This window comes from Leptidea sinapis, chromosome 28, assembly GCF_905404315.1.
Source record: "Leptidea sinapis chromosome 28, ilLepSina1.1, whole genome shotgun sequence".
Classification (NCBI taxonomy): Eukaryota; Metazoa; Arthropoda; class Insecta; order Lepidoptera; family Pieridae; genus Leptidea; species Leptidea sinapis.
Window position 1 is genome coordinate 8430375 of NC_066292.1, and position 24747 is coordinate 8455121.

Consider the following 24747-nt stretch of genomic DNA (forward strand, 5'->3'; position numbering starts at 1 on the left):
TAATTGCAATGTACAAGGTGCCTATGTACCTATCCTTGATTGCTACAGTTTATTTAAAATTATTACATATATAAATAATAAGATTTGAGGAATCTAGAACGCAATCTGTAATAAAATTTTATTAAATTAACAGTATACCTATATAATTGAGATATATTTATATTTCTCTATATAATATTATATGTTGATATTAATTTCTTACATTCGGTACCTATATGTTACAATATTAGTTGCAAGAAAATTAAGTTACAACCTTCCATTAAGACTTACAATAATATCTGCACTTATTGCTTATAATAATAATCACTGTTAATGAGGTATCAATACAGTTTGTGTCAATTATTAAGATAGTTAATTGATGTGGTTTAAACCAACAGTACTATTTGTAAGCACAAATTAACTTAATTTCAAATACAAAATATTTAATTAACACAAACCAAGTTATAATGCACGTGTGCTACCTGCTATTAACTAACAATGACAATGTAGGTATTTAGTGCACAATTAACATTAGTAGGTAATATTTATAGGTACTGACCTTTTAATTAAGCTTAATACTACCTGATATCGAACACTGGGTGTATAAAAAGAATAATTGAGGCTTAACACAACTTAATCCTGATGCATTATGTCCAATCCAAATGAACTTTCTTCATAATAATTCACACCGGTAACCTCAATGACCTTGTGATTTTAATTCTTCTTAATTTCTTTTAATTATCGCTGAATTTCCAATGTACTCCAAGTAATTGGTAAAACTTATATATCCGGCTTGATCTAGGACCATGTAGAAGCACTCAACAGGTAGTATTTTAATTTTAATTAAAGAAATGAAACAAATTTATTGCTTGCTGACGCACGTGTAATTGAACAAGAAGGACATTACACTAAACCCTTACAAAAATACACTAAACATGTAAATATAAACTTTGCTGGCTTAAAGCTGCAGGCGTCGACATAAGGGTCACTACCACTTAAAAAAATACTAAAATACACTTCTGGGATGAATTACACAAATGAAATTTGAAAATTTAGAAATCACATTAAAAAAAGTAACAAATTGTTTAAACTTGAAAGGACGAAATCTAAGTCAATTTCCTAATATGCAATGTATTGGGGTTGAGCAGGTTATCAAATGTATAGTAGATCCTGTAGATGAAGCTACAACCTGAGAGTTTAACAAGACATACAACATTTATCAACGATACGTAGCTCGAACGTTTGGATCAGTGTAAAGAGCGCTCGCACGAAACGCGACGTCGAGGATTCGAGTCCAGCATCGTTCGTAAATTTTGTTTTCAAATTAAATTTGTTAGTGATTTACTATTTTCGTGGGATAACAGTTTAATTTTACTTTGTTTTCTCAATAGTCATGACCTCATCAAATAATTTTAAGTTATTTTTAAATAAAAGTTTCTTATATGGTTTTCAAGGAACATTCTGTCGCGTACAACCAAACATGGAGTTCTTCCTAACGCTGTGATACATTGGCCACTCTTGCTATTAGACTACCGATGAAAACAGGACAGTTTTATTACTTGGTTTGCACGACATGATACGTTTTACACTCCCGATTTGTATGTCACTTTTTATTAGTGTGCGTGCAATGCTCAAAATAGAGGGTGACTGTCAACCTCAATTATTTCGACGTTTTCACAGCTGTCACTATCTTTCTAGACGTATGTAAATGATCGGCTAGATTATGGCTACCACAATGGCGCCTATTTCTGCCCGTGAAGCAGTTATGTGTAAACATTATTGTGTTTCGATTTGAAGGGCCCCATAGCTAGTGAAATTACTAAGCAAATGAGACTTAACATCTTACGTCTCAAGGAGACGAGTGCAATTGTAGTGACGCTAAGAATTTTTGGGTTTTTCAAGAATCCTTAGCGGCACTACATTGTAGCGGGGTATTGGGCAGGTCGTAACAATTACCATCAGCTGAACGTCCTGCTCGTCTCGTCCCTTATTTTCATTAAAAAATCCAAGGTTCATTGACGATTCTCGCCTAACTAATTTTTCATTAACGTGATGATTATTCTTCAGCTATGTCACCTCGTCCGTTCATCCGTCCCCTGTTGCTATCACCTCTCAGGTTTCTGGAGAAGTCTTCATCGATGCCTGACGTGTTCAACAACATAAAGAAGAAACAAAAAAGCCCTATGTAAGTATCAAACATTAACAAATAACTTTATTAGCAAAAAACACAAAAGTTTGCATTTAAAAAAAAATCAAAATCTTATATTAAATACTAGCTGACCCGACAGACGTTGTTCTGTTCATAATAAAAAAAACTCTTGCGGATGGAATTTTGGAAAATCTTAGCTGACCTCTACTCGGTGAAAAGAATATTCCTACCAAATTTCAAGTCTTTAGCTGTAATTGTTCCAGAGATATCGTTATGAGACTATATACGTGGAAATCTCTTATATTAGATAAATATTAATAAATAAAAATTCTCTGCTAAAAAGAGCTGACTCAGTACATTGTTGGTGCAGAAGACATCCAAAGAGAATGGAAATACTACGTTATAAGATTTGACACTGCCTAAGTAAAAATTTTAATTTAGTTTAGTATGAAACGTGCAGTGAGATTTGACATAAGTATGAGATAGTAGTAATTACAGAATGGCGATTGGCGACCAAGTATAATCCGGGTAAGCTTGAAAGCGAACAGTTGCTTAAAATGTACTGGGTTGTAATCGACGTCATCTGTTATACTTTTAAATAAAACACTTTTAAAGGATTAAAACGCGTGTAATTATAACGGTTTTACATTAGATTTTTGCGTAAGTTACATTTTTATTTTAGTTAACCCGAAGTTTCAAGACCTTTCCAGATCTCGTTTTCAGGGGGACTGCAGACGAAATGAGTCAAAGATAGTATTTGTCATAGTCATTATGAAGTTCGGTGCCATTTATTTCCTCGGAGGTGGTATTTGCTGAACACAGATGGTTTCGCCAAAAACCATCTGTGTACAGAAAAGTCTTGAAACGTCGGTTTAACTAAAATAAAAATGTAACTTTTACGCAAAAATCTAATGTAAAACCGTTACAATTCCCGCGTTTTAATACTTTAAAAGTGTTTTATTTAAATGTGTAACACTCGCGCTAATCAAAGTAAATACGGGTGGCGCAATAGAACGTGCATATTTCGTCATCTTTTTTCGCGGGGTAGGAAGTACGCGGGCGGGGGGAGTCTGCATCGCTGGGTAGGCGGGCTCATGGAGTTTAGTCACTATGAGTCACTTTGACGGGAAGCGTCGCACATTTTGCGTGCGCGCATTTTACGAGAACTCTCGTTCATACATCGTTACTAGGCGTTTTTATTGTTCTGAATATGGACTACGGCAAATTAGTGAAGCTCCGAGTGCTAATTTAATTAAAATATGGGTACAGCGTTTTGAAGAGACTGGTTCAACGTTTAAACCACAAGCAAAAGGTCGTCCAAGAACATCTAGGACCGACGACAATATTGAGAGAGTTATGCAGTCTGTACGAGGAGATCCACAAATGTCTACTCGCAAGAGATCGTCAGTCTTACACTTATCGAGACGAAGTTTGCAACGAATTTTAAACTTGGATCTTAAACTGCATCCTTACAAGCTGCAGTTAACACAAGAATTGAAAGAGTCTGACTTCGGAGCAAGGCTCGCATTTGCTAATGAAATGCTTAATCGATTTTCAAATTTTGACAATATCCTTTTCTCAGATGAGGCCCACTTCCATATCAATGGGTTCGTAAACCGTCAAAATTGTCGTTACTGGAACAGTGAGAATCCCAAACTCAAGCACCAGAAACCACTGCATAGTCCTAAAGTGACAGTATGGGCAGCAATCTCTGGTAGAGGAATAATTGGACCGTTTTTCTTTGAAAATGCGCGGGGGCAAAACGTCACTGTTAATACCGAACGCTATGTTGCGATGTTGGAAGGGTTTTTTGGCTCCAGAGCTTGAAAATTCAAGAATAGTGAATTCTAGGACTTGGTTTCAACAAGACGGAGCTACCTGTCACACATCAAATGACTCCATGGCGGTTGTGAAACAGATGTTCCCTGGCAAACTGATTTCCAAAAGAGGTGATATCCCATGGCCCCCACGTAGTCCAGACGTGACGCCTCCTGACTTTTTTTTGTGGGGATACCTCAAGAACAAACTCTACAGCAATAATCCGAAAAACATCGATCAGCTCAAGGAGAATATCCGTGGTGAAATGGCAGCAATTACACCAGCATTACTGAAGAAAGTTTTCAATAACTACCGTTTGCGATTAGAGGAGTGTCGTCGTAGAGAGGGTCATCATTTAGACGATGTTATTTTTAAAAAATAAACTTCAGTTATTTCCTAATAATACCTCAGTTTTATTTTAACTATACCTTTTGTATTTATTTTTTTATCAATATTTTAAATATGAACGTTCTATTGCGCCACCCTGTACTATCTGTTATACTGTTATATATTACGTTTCATACAATCGAGTAAATCGCTTTTTTCTTAGAGAGTTTCGCTAGGCAGGTTGTTGGCTAGTGTTGTGTTGGTGTCTTGTGCACCAACACAACACTGGTTTTCAGCAGCCCTACGTGACATTTGTAGTTGACATTGACAGTTGCTGTAGTCTTCCCATTATAGGCCGTATATTTTTGTGTCAAAAAATATAAATATATACTTACTGCTCCTGTACTTTTATCAGTCATTTATACAAATACTGCCACGATCAGTAATATAAGTACATACTTTATTGGGTCTTTGAAAAAGTCTATACTCGACGGCATAAAAAAGCATCGTTTACTAACTATAATTTCGCAATAAAAGTTCATTTCCATTTTTAAATCATTAGACTAAACATTTTAATGTCAACTTCAGAAATTAATGATTTTAGATAAACAAGAAGGTATGCTATTGGGCGAAAGTGTGTGTAGTGTTAAAGGAACCATATATAATATGCTATAGGAGGTAGGGACCTAGTATCGGCGCTTAGTGAGCCTTTCATATCACTTTGTATAGTTGAATTTTAAGTGATCACCATCGTCCATAGTCTCGTGCGTTTCCACCAGCGAAATTTTCATTGTTTCACAGCAGAACTGTCAAACCGTGCGTCAATAAATTCTCTCACAGAAAATATGTCCATATAAAACAAATATTGGAAATAAAAATTATTATGGGTCCCAAATCGAAATAAAAACTATCTTATCTCTCAAGTTGGACTAAACTGCACTCCATGAAGTAATCCCCATTTAAATCCGTTCATTAGGTTAGGAGTCCATCGCGGGCAAACAACGTGTCACGTAATTTAAATATATTAAGATATTGCCATCCTGCGGGCCTACTATGAACTCTTATTGCGATTCAATTATTGACAACTAAAATGAACTGCTTTGCTATTTCGTACCATGACGTGATTAGAGCTATCTAATTTAGGTTGACGTCAAATCAACTGATTAAATCGCAATGATGTCAATTGAATGTCAAAAATGATATCAACTGAATTGCAAACTGATTTAGTTCGTTCATTCATTCGTACCATGAGGTGTTATTTCAACCTCAACTGGATAGCTAATTTGTCAAAGTGACCGATTCGAAAAAAGTTGCTACTTCCTTAAAGGAAAGTGAATCGTGCTGTTAATAACTTTTAAAAAATAGTGAAAACATCACAAAAGCGATAACGAAATGTAAATCTTGATTTAAAAGAGTGGCAATGAGTTTCTTGCTACTTCGTCTCATTAGCTACAAACACTTTACAAAGTAGGAGTAGATTCAACAAGAATTATTTGGACATTCATTAGTTTCATTTCCGTGACCTACATGAATAAAGTGATTTTGATTTGATTTGATGTCGACCTGGACCCATAGTTCGTGCACAGTTCGGCAGTTAGTTGAAGATCTTTCACACATGCAGATGATGTGTGAGGTCCATACTTCGTAGAACTCAAAAAAATTATTACAAAATCATGTATACAATATGAGACCATTAATCCAATTGAAAACCATTTATCGAATAATGTTTGTCATTCTCAGCCGGGATTACATGCGCTCTGAATCGGCACGATGTTTTGACGACTGCCTGTCGTATCGGACGCGTCGCGTTTGCCGTGGCACGGAGAACTCAGCGCTAGCTCACAGCTTCAGATACATGAGAACCAAACCCACTATCATCGCCTTCGAAGCCCCGACGGAGAGGAGGAAATCTAATGAGAGCATCTTAACTTTAGGTTAGTTATTTACTTTATCATCTTATTTCCAGGATTTTGTCTTATCAGGATTAGGAGTCAAGAAGGCTTGTAAGTACTATCGTTCCACCAATTAATTTTACATGGAGTAAAGTTTCGATTACTTGAAATCCGCACTTTTATCGAGGTGGCAAAAAAGTCTTAGTTTGCGTTGTGTAGCGGCATGATTTCATATCCTGTTTTGAATAAAAATATTTGAATTTGAATTAGATAAAAGTCAGGCCAGACACAATTCTTCTGATCACTCCCCATGACAGCAGCGGTAGAAGCACCAAGCAATCAGGCCGTTCACGTACTTGTTCCCTGGCAGTCGTTCAGCTCCTTAAAAGCTGCCAATGCTCGTATTTTTTGGTTGCAAGAAAGCATAGAAGACATGGAGAATTGAAATTTAGTAATACAATTACTTTAAAATTTCAGAAAAACAAATAAATACACTAGCTATTACAATTAAACATAAAGTTATATATAACAGTTTTATTGTTATCGTTTCCAGCACGTCGCCGGTTTTCAAAGAGCAAGACACCAGAGCGTGACGCAGAACTTGACAGACCAGCGATTACCGTGGAGAGTCCTTCCGAAGCCAGCGCTGAGTATCCTGTGGGAAAACCACTTGAGGTTTGTTTTTTGGCCTTCGAGAAGACCTCGAATTTTCACCATAGTGTCCCACTACAGTGCTTATTCAAAGTATAACATCTGTTTTCATAACATGATTTAATTAGGGAGTAAGCTTGACAATCACACTTGTTTTCCCGCCCGAGAGGATGATTAATTTTAATAAAATCTTCAATATTAAGCATGAAAATACCTATAATAATTCCCCTTAAGTAGCAACTGTCAATATTTGTTTTATCATCATCATATATCATCGAATGACGAAAAAACACGAGTTGAACATTTTGTAATGAAATGAAAGCAAAGTATAAACTGCTGCTATACGATGCGATCAGACGATGCATTAACTGAAACATGTGATACAATACGATAATTATTAGCCTTAAATGATTGCGGAATTTCATAAGAATATAACTTCGATTAGAAAATCACATGGACCAGTGTTATGTTACAAATATTTTAAGACTACAACCAAAAAATTATTATAATTGAATTTTTCACTACCATTATGTATTTCAGCAACCATTGCCCTACTGGAGAAAAAGCTGATACACATTATTAGTTTAACACTTAATGACAGCTTTATATTTTTTTTATCAATACACAAAAGTTGACCTCCACAGGACGCCTGGCAGATGTGGAACATCTGAGTAAATATTTAGATTTCTAATTAATTAATAAAAAACTAAAACCAATAAAATCTATGCAGTAAATTAGTTACGTAAAACATTAATAGGTCATAAATCAGGCAACAATTGACTAATAAGAAAAAAATTTGTATTGTTTCTCCTGTTAGCCACCTGGCGTGTATAACGGCATGAAAGAGCGTCACGCCGTTTTCAACACCGTGGTCGATTATACCACAAAGGTTCCCGAATAGTCGTTTCAAATTCAAAAAAGTAGCTTTTCTGATTGTGCATAACTTGGATTTTCCATCCCTAGTTTAAATTGAGAGCAGTTGCGAGGGTCGGAACGCTAAGATATTATCCTCAAATGTAACTTTCTTCTTTAATCATTTGATCAAGATCTACTTGGACGGGCCGTACGGTGCAGCTTCCTCCCACATCTTCCACGCGGAGCACGCCGTGCTGGTGGCTGCTGGTATCGGCGTCACTCCGTTCGCGTCCATCCTGCAGGCCATTATGTACAAGTACTGGCGCACCAGGGTCGTGTGTCCCCGCTGCGAGCACGCCTGGCACTCCAACCCCTTCGATGAGATGACGTTGCGGAAGGTGAACTTATGTGGACAATATTAACCTTCTCACAGATATTAACTATTTGTAATTCATGGGACTAGAAACACCACACTAAGGGAGATGCAAGTAATGTCATATTATCAAGCCTATCTCCCAGAGACTTGATGGGGCTTGATAATCTAGCCTGCCTTCTTCCACTACCATCAACCTTTTCTACGTCATACTCTCTTGTTTTTGGTACTCTTTACTTGGCCCCTTTTATTAGGCACATCTTTAGCCTGATACTTAATTCAATGTGTTAAATTATATTTTGAATTAATAATTAAAATGTTATGTTAATAAGTGTAATAAAAATAAATTGTTTCGTAAGACTACGAATTATGATCACATCATCTACCTCTAGAAATAAAAAACCTATTACATAAACTATTTACTACACTCCTGTTTCAATGGAAGATGTTTCCAAGGAGCTCTCTTGCACGTACTACAAAGCTGTGGAAAGAAAATCCTTGTGTGGTGTTTCCGGGACAAAAAAATCGCTTACATTTTCCTTTAAAGTCAGCAACGCTCCTGTAATTTTTCTGGTGTGACTAGGTGATCCGTACGATAATTTGTTCTCCTTTTCAATAAAAAAAAAGCGCTATGTTCAGAGCGATGTACGAGTCTTTTGGAATGTCCAGGCCTTAGTTCGGGATGAAGCTTATACGAAGGATTAGGTTATAAACATTCTGCTATCGACCCTTACAGGTGGACTTCTTCTGGATCAACCGCGAGCAGCGATCGTTCGAGTGGTTCGTGTCGCTATTGTCCCAGCTCGAGATAGAACAGGCGGAGTGCACCAGCGACCGCTTCTTGGAGATGCACATGTACATCACCAGCGCGCTACAGCGGAGCGACATGAAGGCAGTCGGCTTGCAGCTGGCCCTGGACCTGCTGCATGAGAAGGTGACATCACTATGTCTCATCATCATCACCATCATCAGCCAAAAGACGTCCACTGCTGGACAAAGGCCTCCCCCAAAGATTTCCACGACGATCGATCCTGCGTTGCCCTCATCCAACGTATTCCGGCGATAGTCGGTCCATCTTGTGGGGGGCCTACCAACACTACGTCTTCCGGTACGTGGTCGCCATTCGAGGACTTTACTGCCCCTACCGCCATATGTCCGTCGAACTATCACTATATTTATCTGCTGACTAATTCTGAATTGCAACCCATGTCGCTTAAACTCTTGAGTCAGTTTCCTAATATGCGACTCATATTGGGGTTGAGCAGGCTATCAACTGTAAACTAAATCCAGCAGATGGCGCGACAACCCGGGAGTTGAACAAAAATACAAAGTCTAACCACATGTTTCAGACCGTTTATTCATCGGTAGCACGCTTAGGGTTAAATCTAGATAAAATGATTTCTGAGAACTCTTTTGAAAATATTTGCTTGTCTCTTCATTATAAATCGCTGGTCGCTTGGATCTTCGGAGGATACGACAGGTTATCTTCAAAAAAGCACGTACCTAAAATTTTCTAATAGAAAGGCAACATTCTTGTGATTTCTCTAGTAATGTAAGAGAATGTACGCGGCGGTGATCACCTAACCCGTACGCTGGTTTGTCCTCCTCTTTCATAAAACAAATAACGGGTTGCACACCGGGAGTGCCGGCAGAAGTGAAAGTTGAACATTAACGTTGTGAATTTTTTAATATTTTGGAATGTTTAGGGAATAATTTCGCACGAATTGCTTTTGGATTGGCTAAAAACAATATTCATTTATTGCGCTATTGTATACAAAAATGACGATTTATATTAGATAATTATAACACTTCAGAACTATTACAATTATTTTATATTAAAATGTTTATCTCAGAAAAATCAACTTATATCAATAATTTCAACGACTGTCTTACGAAATTTCGATCTGAGGGCCTACCATCAACTTTTAATAATTGATGCGAATCCGATGCAGTTCAGTTTAGGTACCTAAGCTGAATCACTAAAATTCGTACCATGAAGTGCCTTTTACTGAATGGCGTTTGGATCGCATAGAAGAATGAACGAAATAAAAAACCTAAATTGATATGATTTTAGCGTTTTATTTTGCATAGATTCACAGAACAGTCTACAAATATATTTTAAAATCGCTTTATAGCGTCAAATTATAAGCCATTAAGCCCTTTTTTGTACTTATTAAATAATAGTAATATAAATAAATATAGTTCTTTGAATTGCAAATTAAATGTTTGCTTAGGTGTTTTCGTAAAAATAACGAGTTGTGAACGCACCTCCAATCTCCATTGATGTTTGATTTGACAGGACCACAGAGTACATTTTTTTTAATTCGTTCTTGCGAATAGGCTATAGCGCGGGCCCTTACTGCCTCGTCTTTAGTATTTTCATTTGTGGTATTTATTTTCAGTATTTTGTTTTACAATAAAGTCCAATAAAGTGTTCTCATCTCATCTTTCATCAATAAAATTCCTTTTCTGTATGTTTTCTCTATTTATTAAAAGTTATTAACAACATGATTCACTTTCCTCTAAGAAAGTACCAACTTTTTTCGAATCGTTTACTTTGACAAATAAGCTATCCAGGTTAGGTTGAAATAACACCTCATGGTACGAATGCATGAGCGAACTAAATCAGTTTGCGATTCAGTTGATATCATTTTTGACATTCAATTGACATCATTGCGATTTAATCAGTTGATTTGACGTCAACTTAAATTAGATAGCTCTAATCACGTCGTGGTACGAAATAGCAAAAGCAGTTCATTTTAGGTTGTCAATTGAATCGCAATAAGAGTTCATGGTAGGCCCCCAGGTCACGTGTCCTGACGCGAGTTTAACATTTTATACCCATCCCGAGAGTGCTCAACGCCGCTAAAGAAGATTTACTTCAAAAATTTATATTTAATTACTCTAAGTCTGATGTTACGACTGGGAATAAAAATAATCTGGAAGCTTTAATGTCTTAAATTTCAGGAAAAACGTGATTTGATAACTGGTCTCAAGACACGCACGAACGCGGGAAGACCCAACTGGGACAAAGTGTTCCAGAGACTGCAGGAACAGAACATGGGGAAGGTGACGGTGTTCTACTGTGGACCCCCTCAGCTGGCAAGAGTGTTGCGAGTCAAGTGTGATCAGTTCGGCTTCGATTTTAGGAAGGAAGTTTTTTAAGGATTACATTAAAAATAGATTGAAACGGCGTAGGCGTGGCTCAAGCGTCTAGTAAACACAAATTGAAACACATTATTTTCTCTTTGTGATAATATTAGTCAATTGAGTAAAAATATAGTAACTTGTTGTTTTTGGAAAATTAAGTATAAATCTAACAAAATAATATATTTTTTATGAAAATAAGAGACAAGACGAGCTGATGGTATTTGAAACGCCCTGTCCATTGCAATGCAGTGCCGCTCAGGATTCTTGAAAAACCCAAAAATACTGAACGGCGCTACGATTACGCTTGTGTCCTTAAGGCATAAGATTTTAAGTCTCGTTTGCCCAGAAATGTCACTAGCTACGGTGCCCTTCAGACCGATGCACAATAATACTTACACATTACTGCTTCAGGGCAGAAATAGGCGCCGTTGTGTGGTACCCATAATCTAGCCGGCATCCTGTGCAAAGTAGCCTTCCACTGGTATTATTGTAAATACTGTCTTATTTTGTAGTAAAGCAGTACAAAGCGTCGCACTTTGGTCGTGTTCTGTCTTCAATGCTGTTAATATCATATTATATCTAACCAGAACATATAGTAGTTAATATAAAATAAGCAGATTTTATTTGAAGGCAACCTCATAACCAGCCTGTTGCGGTGAGTAGAGGTCAGCTAAGAACTTACGAACTAGGCTTACCATCCGCAAGAGAGTTTTTTATTATGAACAGAACAATTTGTGTCATGTCAGAAATTAATTTGTAATTTATATACCTACTTAATAATAATAATTATAGTAGTAGTCTTAGATTAAGGATCGGTCTCCACTGCGCTCCAACAACATACCTCAAATTCGAACAATGTGGGAAGTTGACGTGCCACATGTTCTGTTAAACTTTGCTAATAATTGAATCTAAAATGGCAGGTTGCGTAGTAAGACTTTGTAAAAATAATACTACAGGAAATAAGAAAGACACTGATAACATATCATCAGTAAGTATTTTGTATTTTATTAATTTCAATGTAAAATAACACGAAGCGTATGTTACAAAATTTGAAAGATGCCATTGAGTGTCAACGTGAGATGCAACGCACACAAGCATCTAATAGTTGTATTAAAAAAGCTATTGTTCTTAGGTAGTGCGGTATCTAGTTGGAGCCCAGCGAAGACCAATCCTTATTCTAAGGAAGTGGTCGTATCTTTGTCTTCCACGTCATCTATTCGGAGATATTAATTCGAATAAATTTTCAATTATGTATTTATTTGTAATTTTACTTTGATCGTTGATAGTATTATATTTAATAATTTTTGTTTGTATTGTAAATAATATTAATAGGATCTTTATAGGTAATTTATAAAGTTATGAGTCAATATATTTATTTATAGAAGGTACTTATTAAACTAATTGGATCGATAACTATCAATAGAACAAAATTATTTAAATATTTTATTTCCTGACAGAAACTAACCTTTTCATTTTGCTGAGGAGAGCTTTTTTTGAGAAGTAGGTGAGGACCTACTTTGTCATGTTACCTGATATAGGGTTGCCATCGTACTCTGAAATAGAGTAGATATTGTACTCTATTTATGATGTAAGCGTGCCATTTAATCCAGGGGTGCTCAAGCTTGAACTGCTGGCGATCTACCTCAAAATTGTTAGACTACCTACGATCGATCAACTCTGAGAGGCTTCCAGTATGTGTGATGAAGGATTGTCGTCTAGGTGTCACGATGACATAGATATTAGTTTTGCGCACAATAATATGCAGTTTTTAGTAAAGTAGGTCTGCTCTAAAATGTCAATGAAAAACTCATAATTATTCATAATTGCGAGTTTATTGGTTCTTACAAAACAAACGCGTTCTAGTGTCTAAAGTTCTGAGCTTAACTAAAGAGTGACTTTGGATGTTGAATCAGCGTGACTCTGCATGTCCTGAGCAAAACAAAATCTGTGAATAATTCTATAAGTATCGGATTTTGTTCTCGACATCGACTCAAGGTCGATCGCGATCAACTGTTTGAGCACCCCTACTTTAATCTATATCACTAATAGAGTATGCTAAAATACTCTTTTTTACACAATCCCCCTTATTCATAATAGTCTGCTAACTTAAAGCATTGCTAATTCTCACTCTGTCTTCTTCTATTGACCTAAGTCAGAATGAGAAAAACACTCCTAAGCGGCTGTTTAAAGTTAGCGGACCATTATGAATAAGGGGGAATGTTTACTTATACTATTGCCAGTCATGTAATATTATGCATACCCCTTATAATAACCAAAAAAGTCGATTATTTACTGTTAATATGTTAACAAATAATACCTTTTTAAAATTTGGAGATTTTTGGAGTTCGTACCCTTTATTTACCTCTTTTGAAATCATATAGGTACTTATACTCTATTTCTTCCACTAAAAGTGGCAACCCTACATAGATATACTTAAACTAAATAATATTAAAAATATATACCTACCTAATAACCTACTGACAATAATTATTATTACCTATTTATGTAACTTTTTGATAATTTAATCTAATATTTATTTATAAATAAAGTTTGAAGATATACAACTACTTACTTTCTTCTTCGTTATTTGTTTTATTTCATCGCCTTGGATACGGCATATTATAATATACTTTTATTTATCATAATAAGGGACGAGACGAGCAGGATGTTCCGCTGATAGAAATTGATACGCATTCCCCATTACAATGCAGTGCCGCTCAGGTTCCTTGTAAGACTCAAAACAAACGAGCGTACGGTTCACCTGGTGTTAAGTGATCACCGCCGCCCACATTCTCTTGCAACACCAGAGGAATCACAAGAGCGTTGCCGGCCTTTAAGGAAGGTGTACGCGCTTTTTTTGAAGGTACCCATGTCGTATCGTCCCGGGAACACTGCACAAGGAAGCTCATTTGGAAGGCAACAAGCATGGAATTATAGGATGCAGTAGGTACTTACTTCTAGTAGGTAATACACTCAATTAGCATAACAGGTGTCTCTATTTATCCGATTTCAAGCCATAAATTGGTAGTGGTATAATTATTTCATTCACAAATAAGTTAATTTTACATGCCGTAGAAATGGCTGTGAGTGGTAAGTAGGTAGGAAGCTGTACCAGTAATACTTCTTTACAATCACACACTTACAAACACACACATATTTACATACATATATCACCGCACTCGCCGGCGAGTGCGAAGTCTCTTCAAACATAGAGTCCACTGGACTAACAGATATATTAGATCGTTAGTGATCTTCTCTCCATCCAGCCTAGTGAGCAGGCGATCCGAGGCTCGATTCTCCTTCCGAGATGCCCCGCGCCTGTGAACTACATTTTTGGCCTCCAAAGCCCCCAAGCGGCTTCGCTGTAAAAGCCTTCAGGGCTATCAGCACAGAGGTTTTTAGTCGGTAGGGGGTGGCCGGATGGTTTACACCCGAGCCCGACATATGGGCCCCGTTGCGGGGTCTTCAATACGTGAATGTATTTTACTCTTCTCGAAAAAAAAAAACCTCTTTACAACCTGTTGAGATTTGTAGCAATTGTTCATTTTTAAAACTAATACCTGAAGCTGCACTTACAATAAGTTCTCATCAAGTTTGGTAAGGTCTCATCAGGACAGTATTTAGGAGGATTAGGGAGATCAAAGTGTTGGTGAGTAATGTTAGTAGGTAAATCGTAAGGAGGCCGTATAAATAAATCTACCACCAGTAACCATCAGTCACGTGTTCGGCACTGTTCGGAGTAACTAGCTCTGCCACTCGCTGGACGGTAGATCCGTATAGCGATCCATGTAATGTGGAGAAGTTCATCTTTATCAAACCTTATTTGATCAATATTAATTATTGTAAGTTACAAAATTACATTAATAACACCGGCGGGCTTAATACCTACGTCTTATACAATTTAGAGTTATCTAAATAATTCTTGGTCGTGCAAGAAAAAGTTATCAATAAAAGTAGCTCGGAGTTAAAGATAATACACCTACTAACGATTAAATCTAGTCTATTTCGTCAATAGATGTTCAGATCCGTTTAGCCAAAGAAATAACAATCAGCAATGCAAATAACAATCAATAAACGCGAGCAGATAAATAGGTATAACTACCTAACAGGAATATTACTATAGAATATGTAATAATACAAGTAGATATTACGTAGTACATTCTAATCACTAAGCGTCATCTGTATCACGATTGCGTCACACGCGTTACTATAATTATCGCAAATATTCGCGACGGAAGCGTAACCTTCGCAAATGAGACCTTGTCACAACCTTCAGCTTCGAGGTGATTCCCTTGAGTGTAAGGTCGTCTGTCCTCATCCAAGGTTTCCTCAAGGCTCGAACCTTGAATGAAGGCTACGGCCTTGCCTCGAGGACAAATCCTTGAACGTGTTCGCGAATTGAAATTTGCAAGGTTTTTGACAAAAATATGTATTCAAGGTTACCTTTCAACTCTTGATAATGAATATTACTATTAATAATACGATAAAAACATCACGTATGTGTTTAATATTACATTTTAATATAAAATTATTTACAAACAAGCGGGCTAGATTTTGAACTCTAGCGGACCACAGACTATTATTAATTTGCCATCAGTCAGCGCCATCTAGCGTTTACTATCAATATTCATGACGACTACACGTTACACGCCTTTGGTCTACACTTACTGATTACTCTATGAACAGATTTCTGAGAAAATTGCTTGCTGACATGTTTCGATGTAGAACTAATATTTTTACAACATTTCGCTAGAGGGCACTATAATTATTCGTTTTTACACGCTCAAAGCTCAAAAGAATTCATGAAGACTGTTCAAATTTTTAGCCAATTTCGAAATGGAGGAGGTTCTCAATTATTCGATTGGTAATTTTTTATGTATATGCACCGATACACGGTGAGATTTATGATCCGATATTCTTTATTCTTCTTTAGTTTGATGCGGAATGATTGCCATTGGTCCCATAAAATTTGACATAGTTTGACGGTTGACCCAGTAGTTTTCATTTTATGAACATTTTTATGAATATGTACTTACTTTTGTTTACGTGGATGATGTTACTATAGTTTGTGTACTGCTTTTTTAGGAGTTTTCATTTAGATTGTTTATATAATATTATAACTAACCCGTTTGCCGATAAGTGGGTTTGGGCTACCTTTTATTTCAGTGTCTCACAAGAACAAGATATTGGGGATCTATGGCTCGCGGAACCATACGTAGATAGCTAGTTAAAAAAAATACTATATATTTCAAAAGAAAAGCAACGAAATCTTATAGTTTTACACTAAAAAGAAGAATACAAACTACGTTTAAAAAACCGACTTCAAAAAGTGAAAAGTTAAAATTAGGTACTAAAGATTTAATTTTTTTTTAATTTAAGACACCTCTAATACGAATCTTATTATTATGAAACTTAATTTTTTTTTTCTTGTATAGCGGTCTATATTAGGATGATAATTTTAAATTGTTGATAGAATTGAACTGTCTGTGATTCGATTTGTGTATAATAATCGATTCATTAATAAATATTCTTTATTTTATGATGATGATAATACAATTTTATTTATGCTTAAAATCCTAACTTTTTAACCGACTTCTAAAAGGGGGAGGTTATCAATTCGATCGGTATTTTTTTATGTATGTAATTGGTCCGTTTATATGATATGTCTGTGCCAAGTTTTATTATTATACTTTTGAGAAAACCTGAGACAGCTGTGCCGCAATCTGCAGGAACATTATATCTTGTAATAGGTTTATGATCTCCTTTCATGCCATCGTTTGGTCTCGGGTAAGCGATATTTAGAATATAGTTGAAATTCACATTTTTTTCTGGCTATACAAAAATAACATTTCATGAAGTCTCCCGAAACAGGAATAAAAATCAACGTGGGATGAAACAAGAATATGGAACGAAAACTCGGGGCGAAACAGGAACAAATCCTATGAAACCATCGACGTCTAATCAGCTTTAACTTCACAAGGGTTACTTTTTGAGTACCTATATCTATAAATTTTGCGGTGTTTTCTCAAATACTCATTTCATCATCAGATCAAATTTTTGTCTACATTAGAGACGAGCAGGACTTTGAACTGATGGTAATTGATATGCCCTGCCGATAACAATACAGTGCCGCTCAGGATTCTTGAAAAACCCCAAAAATTCTGTGCGGCACTACAATTGCGCTCGTCACCTTGAGACATAATATTATGTTAAGTCTCATTTGCCCAATGATTTCACTAGCTACCGCGTCCTTCAGACCGAAACACAAAAATGTTTACATATTACTGCATCACGGCAGAAATAGGCGCCATTGTGGTACCCATAATCTAGCTCGCATCCTGTACAAGGGAGCCTACCCTGACAATAAAAAAACATATAAACTTAGTCGAATATAAAAGGGAATTCTCAACCTCCGCCTTTGATGATGTCGGTTAGTATGTGTTTAAATCCCTGATTTCCTTTATATTCAATTTGAGCTTAAGTAATAATGATTTAATGTAAATGATGTTTAAAGCCAAGTTATAAAGTTATTTTGTTAATTTCAAACAGCACACATCGGATAAACAATATTTTGTGATAAGAGGTTACGTTAGATAACCTACCCGTCTAAGATAGCGACATTCCTTAAAATAATGCTTTCTCGTTATTACTGAAGGGTATCATTGGATGACCTGGGGGTATTTCATGGTAATAATAATCTAATATATTTGGATGTAATTCCAGAGATGGCAATGGAGAGGGCTATGCTTGGCGTTTCCCAGTGTCGAGATCGGTAGGAGAACCAGTCACCGACATAGCCCAAGTGAATGCGAAAATGAAGTGGCAGGGTTGAGTGGCACCGCTGTGGCAGTAAAGTACTCGAATAACGACCACGTACCGGAAGACGTAGTGTTGGTAGGCCCCCTACAAGATGAACCGGCGATCTGGTCAAGATGGCCGGAATACGTTGGATGAGGGCAGTGCAGGAGCGATCGTCGTGGAGACCTTTGGGGGAGGCCTTCTTCCGGCTGATGATGATGATGATGACGCGGTGGCAGTTGGCGGTCATCCCTTGCTCCCTCCCACGTCGATCTTTTTGGGTTTCCAAATTCATATGCGAGAATCACGTCCCATGACGTAATATATTCAAACACCGTAGAAACGTGCCATATACAAAACAAAGTCTCTTGTGTTCTCGTTTTATTTTTAAATGGTCATAAGTGATCGTATGAGCAGATGACCCACCAGCTTCATCTGCTCATAACGGTGGAAATATGACTAACGTAAAACAGAATGAACCAAAGTACAGCGTAACGTAATACTCCCATCGAATCACTCTGTGTTCGTCAACCTGCAAATTAAGATGGATTGTTTCGTGTGAAAAGTGAGCCGGCATCCACGGCCATCAACCCTTAATAAAAGGCGAACTCTTTCAGATATCCCGGAACAAAGAGCTTATATAAATCCAATACCTACCTGACCTGACCAATTATATCAGGGTATTGGTAGCTCACAGGATAATGTTCAATATAAACAAAAAAAAAATGCGTATTTTTATACAATGTAATTAATCTAAATAATTATTCTAATTCTAGTTACAATTATTGTTATTTTTGGAATAGCCTCTCGCCTTGTCACGTTGCGCGTGCGACACAAGCACATCAGCTTACCTACAAATATTTATAATATAGTTACAAACCTACCTTGGCTGAAACCGACTCCAAAAAAAAACAATAATTGTAACTAGAATTAGATTAATTAGATTGTATAAGAATACGAAAGATTTTTTTTAATTTTTAGTGCATATTATATTTAAGTACTTATTGTTTTTTTTTGAAGTCGTTTGTTTTTTGTTAAATTAATTTATTTTTATTTCTTGTTTGTTTAGCTGAATGTCCTGCTCGCCTCGTTCCTTACTGTCATAAAAAAAAAAAATAATTGATTCGGAAGTATCCGACCCACCCCTCGTTCATAGAAAAGCTCGACGAAAATATAGCATTGAATGGGTGAGTCAATAAATGACGTTCTATGATAGACCTATGTACATATAACGTCATTGGTAATGATAGCATATATTATTTTAAGGCGTGCATAAAATGCGTGTATAGGATTTCACAGCTTATGCTTCAAGAAATAAAATCGATAAATGGGCAGGAGCTAAAACAGAAAAGTTTTCAAAGTGGGAAGTAATTTCTAAATGTTAATAAAACCTCCGTACACAAAGCACATGACAGCGAATTATTGCGAAATGATCCTGAGCAAGAGAGATGGAAACAACACAAGAAATAAATAATTCTATTTATAACCATTATTTTAAATATAATTTAATCGTTAGTCTATTAAATTAGAGACTATCCACAATATTGAGTTTCAGATTAAGTTAAAATATATTTGACATCTGGCAATTCGAATTTCGAGTAGTGTTTCTTGAATCTCGGTCTAAATACGACGTTTATGCGCGCGCGCTCTGCATCAATAATGTTTAGATTATTAGTGTGGTGGTGTTTTATTGGATTTACAATAAATTACAGTAAGTTTTACATTATAACTGTCATCTCATGATTCGATACAATACATTTTTTTTATATCTACATTTGCCGGTTGATTTCAAGATTGTTTTGAATTAGTTATAGGTAATAATGCATGAATTAACATGCACGCGAGTTGAGCTCATTAGAACTATTTACAAATATATTATGTAATGACACATAAATACGATGAACATTAATTATTTTTGGATTAGTATTCTATGTGCATTGCTGTAAGGTGTTCTATACATATATTATTAAATAATTAGGTAGGTACAATCATTTATATTTTAGAGACTGAGCGTTTGGAGAATGAATATGAATATTTGTTTCCGAGTCATGGATGTTTATGTGTATTTATGTAGGTATGTTTAAGTACGTATATTGTATTAAATATATCGTTGTCTTGTACCCATAGTACGGGCTATCCTAGTTGTTAAGATAATTTGTGTAAGAGTGTGTCAATATTACTATTATTGTAATGAGGTTATAATTTACTTTTAAAATTCACACAACTTTTTCAGCTATTATATCAAATCATAATCACTTTATTCATTTAAATGAAAGATAATTTATGTAGTATGACAATAAAATGTGAAATTTAACTTTGATATCGGGTCATTGTATAATCACGTTACTTACAAGGTCTCACCGGAAAACGCATCGGGAGTGCATTAAGGCGCGGTCATACCTCAATATCTACAAAAATTGGATTCTTCGAAAGTCGATTACAATATTACGCAATGAAAATACTAAAACTCAAAAAATACAGTACAAAAAGAAGGATTTAAAGAAAAATTTGAACCGAATACAATATTTATATATAATTTGAAATATCCAATAAAAAATTTGGAAGTTGCTTCCTAAAAATAAACTGGAATTACAAATCTCTGAATTTTCAGCGATAACAACAATCTTTTTTTAAAGAATTTAATAGAATTAGTATTTTTCTTAAACTTAAACCGAGCAATTATTCAATTTATTATATATATTTTGAATAAACAAAAGAAAACCAGTCTGGTTTATACGTTTAATCTTCTCTTTGTAAGTCAACGGTTTTTCGATTTTTTTTAGTATTTGTTGTGATATTTTGTTAACAATATTACAATAGGTAGCTACACACACACACACACACACATACTCACGCCTTGTTCCCGTCGGTGTACACAGAGACAATAGAATGCCATTTGCTTCTATCCTTACAAACCTAACACGCTTCCTCTACATTCGTTACTTTTTTCATACATGTTCACCGGTTGCGGATGCTTCGGACCTTTCCTTTTCTCAAAACGTACCCAATTTGGTCGACGAATCTTCTACGAGGTCTCCCGCGACCGACTTGCTCATACACACTCGCTTTATATATTTGATGCGTCATTATTTCTACACTCATTCGCTCCACGTGTCCAAACCATTTCAGCATCCCTTTCTTAATCCTTGTCACAACATTTTTTTTCAGGCCAGAGCGAGCTGTTATTACCGCATTCGGAATTCTATCAATCAGTCTTACCCCACACATACTACGCAGTGATCCTACGAATCTGTGAAGAAAGTCAGTTCTCGGCAAGCTGTTGTTTGATTCAAAACAGTATTATAAGACAGCATATTGTGTTGCTATGATCACCTACCATCAGGGGACGCTTAACCTTGCTCGGTTATCCTCCTCTGCCATATAATATGGTCCTTTCTCGCACGATAACTTTATGGATTCAGTTTCGCCCTGCAATTTTCCTAATCGACCTTTGAGATAGTATAATAGCTGTTTAACCTGATTCCTGCCGCCGAATTCCACCTTCGCACGACACGCCACAAGTTAGGATATCATCCCCACCATCTGGATGTGTGGCGGTCCTCCACAGTGCGGTTTTCTTCCAAGTACTACAAAGCTGTGGAATGAGCTTCCTTGTGCGGTGTTTCCGGGACGATACGACATGGGTACCTCAAAAAAAGCGCGTACACCTTCCTTAAAGGCCGGCAACGCTCCTGTGATTCCTCTGGTGTTGCAAGAGATTGTGGGCGGCGGTGATTACTTAACAACAGGTGACCCGTACGCTCGTATGACCTCCTATTCCATAAAAAAAGCCCTCAAAATAAATCCCTTTGCACAACTTCTAAAAATGATTCGCCCAGTAAGTAATTTTTTACTTTTCCTGTCATGGTAGTTTTGTTAGATGAAATACCCTTATTCACTGTCATCTGTATTATTGTCATAGTCTTCTACAGTGTATAAAATAATAATAATAATGATGGACACACTTCCACACAAATTATCTAGCCCTAAATTAAGCATATTAAGCATAATATATAAAATATCGGGTGGGAACGGATGGTCTATATATTTGAGGCCCAGTCACGCCTAAACCACTGATCGTATCGACATGAAACTACCACATTCGATGCGAAATACTTAATCCTAAATGGTTTATGGCTACGAATTCCTACGAACTACGAATTTCGAATTCAAACGTTCCTTCCTTTTGAAATTCGCCCAGTCGAATACTGTAGGTGCTGGTAAACATATATTTAATAAATAAACTGGAACATTGTTGTGGTGTGGGTCGTCAAAAATACACTTGGATCAAAAATGACGCATTGTTACGGATAGAAATCTAGATGATTATTTTGCAATAAAAAAAGTATTTTTTGTTAGTGAACGTTCTTTATGAATAAGTACTCTGGCGTCCGTATTAAAGATATCATATCCAGATATTTAAAATTATAATTATATTAATTAATTTCTCTGATTAACTCGAGCGTTAGAGCGCTTTCGCACTACGTCCGATCTTAATCCGAACTTTATCCGTGAAAACACGGTCCGAATTAGTCGTAGAACTATTTCTATGGTAGTTTACGCACACCTTCCTTTCCTTCAACCGTTAGAAATAGTTCTACGACTGCACGTGACCGTATTTTCACGGGTGCGGATCGGATTCGGATCTGACGGAGTGTGTCTCTTACACATTTAAATATGGTGTATTTGCAAATGTATTTTTCACATATTCATATCAAATCTAAATCACTTAGGTCACAGAAATGGCAATTATGAATGTCTAATGTTTACTTTTTAAGTAAATTTAACGCTGCTTTCTAAAAGATTGAGCATTAACGAGAAGAACTGGCAAGAAACTCATTGCCACTCTTTTAATTCAACATTTACACCTTCATCGTTTTACAGATAATTTCAATAACATAATAAAAGCATACTCCCACCTTAAAGGCCGGCAACGCATTTCTTGACACACCTGTTGTTGCGGATGTCCATGGGCGGTTGCCTCAGCCCATCCCGTGAGCCTCTTGCCCGTTTGCCCCCTCTCATATAAAAAAAATGTTAAGTGATGCAACAAAAATACTCAAACGACAAATAGTCAATGCCTTACACGAGTAAGTCAAAAAACCAAATATAAATTAAAACAAAACAAAAGTTATTGAGTACCTACAGTTGCTCCATCATTCACACACACCGGATATAAACAAAGTTATTTTGCGAGCATTTTATTAGCGAGTATAAAAAATATAATAACTTTAATTTTAAGAATTTGAAGCAGAGTTTCTGGTAACAGGGTCATCCTGCTACCACAAGTAGCGACCGTTCACGAGTATGACGCAAGGGCCGGCCATCGCCTCCCTCGACCATATTTTAGGGAATAGAATAAGCTAAATATATATATTATACATCAGGGGCGTGCATATCATATGGGCCGTTCCAGTGCCTACCTCTTTACGAACCTAAATAAATATTGCACTAGTGTAAAAATTTATTAAGTTTAATTTGGTTCCGATATTTTATAACCAAACTTCTATTAAACACCCACCAATAAAAATTTTCCTTACGCTAGAAACTAAATATTTACGGTAAGCAATCATTTCATATTTCATAGTCGCTTCATTGTGTGTCTTCTACCGCATTTATCACGGGGAGTGTTCCGAAGAGCTGTTTCTTACCGCCGAATTCCACCTTCGTACGACACGCCACAAGTTAGGATATCATCCCCACCATCTGGATGTGTGGCGGTCCTCCACAGTGCGGTTTTCAAGGAGCTTTCTTTCACGTACTACAAAGGTTTGGAACTTCCTTGTGCGGTGTTTCCGGGACGATACGACATATACGGGTACCTTCAAAAAAAGCGCGTACACCTTCCTTAAAGGCCGACAACGCTCCTGTGATTCCTCTGGTGTTGCATGAGATTGTGGGCGGTGGTGATCACTTAACAACAGGTGACCCGTACGCTCGTTTGTCCTCCTATTCCATACAAAAAATCTCAACTTCGACTAGTTAGATCCACAGTGCCTACCTTACTATTAAATCAATGAACGCTCCTGTTATACATGCTACATCAGGGATGTTCATGTCTCTAACGTTCGAAATAACGTTAATTTCTTTGAATACAATTATTATTTGGCCACAAACAAAGATTCCACATAATTTGTTATAATCTTATCACTGATAATATTGTAATGAATATTGATAGCGTGCTCTAACAAAGCGGCTTGTTGTGTTATATTTATCTTTACAACCAGACATTACTTCATATTAAACCATATACTATTTATGCTCCGAATAAAACCTGACAATTATTTATTTTAAAGTGATTTATCTTAAGCAGGGGCGTAGCTACCGCCGTTATCTGCCGTATCAATTATACGAGGCCCCCGGGCAACGGGGGCCCCCGATGTGTGTAAGCAAAATTAACAAAAACGTTTGCTGCTTGCCGAAAAAAAGGCAAGGAGAGAATATATATTTAATTTGAATTATTTGTAAAATTTTGGAAAAAGTGACTGATAGATAATTATGATGAATAAATATTTCTTTTAATTTTATGCAAACTTTTTTTTCTTTTGTGAGAAATCTTTACCCCTTATAAGGGCCCCCCAAGCAAATTTTTATACGGGGCCCCGCCAAGGCATGCTGCGCCATTGATCTTGAGTCTGCAGTCGTAACTTACATTATAATTACATATTTTTATAGTAGGTACCAAGCTTTCCATAAATTAACATTTTAAAGTGCGATATACGATGGCTGGTCCATGCGTCAACTCGTGAACGGGT

At 36.4% G+C, this 24747-nt stretch overlaps 2 protein-coding genes across 3 annotated transcripts in view; both read left to right on the plus strand.

Annotated features, from left to right (window-relative positions):
• Nucleotides 1-2631: 2631 nt before the first annotated feature.
• Nucleotides 2632-13776, plus strand: LOC126972949 (NADPH oxidase 5). The gene is made up of 6 exons (XM_050820043.1): nucleotides 2632-2656; nucleotides 6014-6207; nucleotides 6719-6840; nucleotides 7863-8069; nucleotides 8781-8978; nucleotides 11012-13776. The coding sequence occupies exons 2-6, from the start codon at nucleotides 6024-6026 to the stop codon at nucleotides 11207-11209; spliced, it is 909 nt and encodes a 302-aa protein (XP_050676000.1). The 5' UTR covers nucleotides 2632-2656; nucleotides 6014-6023; the 3' UTR covers nucleotides 11210-13776.
• Nucleotides 13777-19572: 5796 nt separating this feature from the next.
• Nucleotides 19573-24747, plus strand: part of LOC126972953 (uncharacterized) — a 34332-nt gene continuing 29157 nt past the window's right edge. For both annotated transcript variants that reach the window (XM_050820050.1, XM_050820049.1), the window contains exon 1: nucleotides 19573-19703. In XM_050820050.1, coding sequence (XP_050676007.1) covers nucleotides 19628-19703 — 76 coding nt within the window. In that variant the 5' untranslated portion in view covers nucleotides 19573-19627. The remainder of the gene's footprint in view (nucleotides 19704-24747) is intronic.

Coding starts and splice junctions, on each gene's coding strand:
- LOC126972949 (XM_050820043.1), top strand. CDS start 6,024: ATGCGCTCTGAATCGGCACGATGTTTTGACGACTGCCTGTCGTATCGG. Junction 6,841..7,862: donor CTGTGGGAAAACCACTTGAG/GTTTGTTTTTTG, acceptor CATTTGATCAAG/ATCTACTTGGACGGGCCGTA. Junction 8,070..8,780: donor ATGAGATGACGTTGCGGAAG/GTGAACTTATGT, acceptor CGACCCTTACAG/GTGGACTTCTTCTGGATCAA.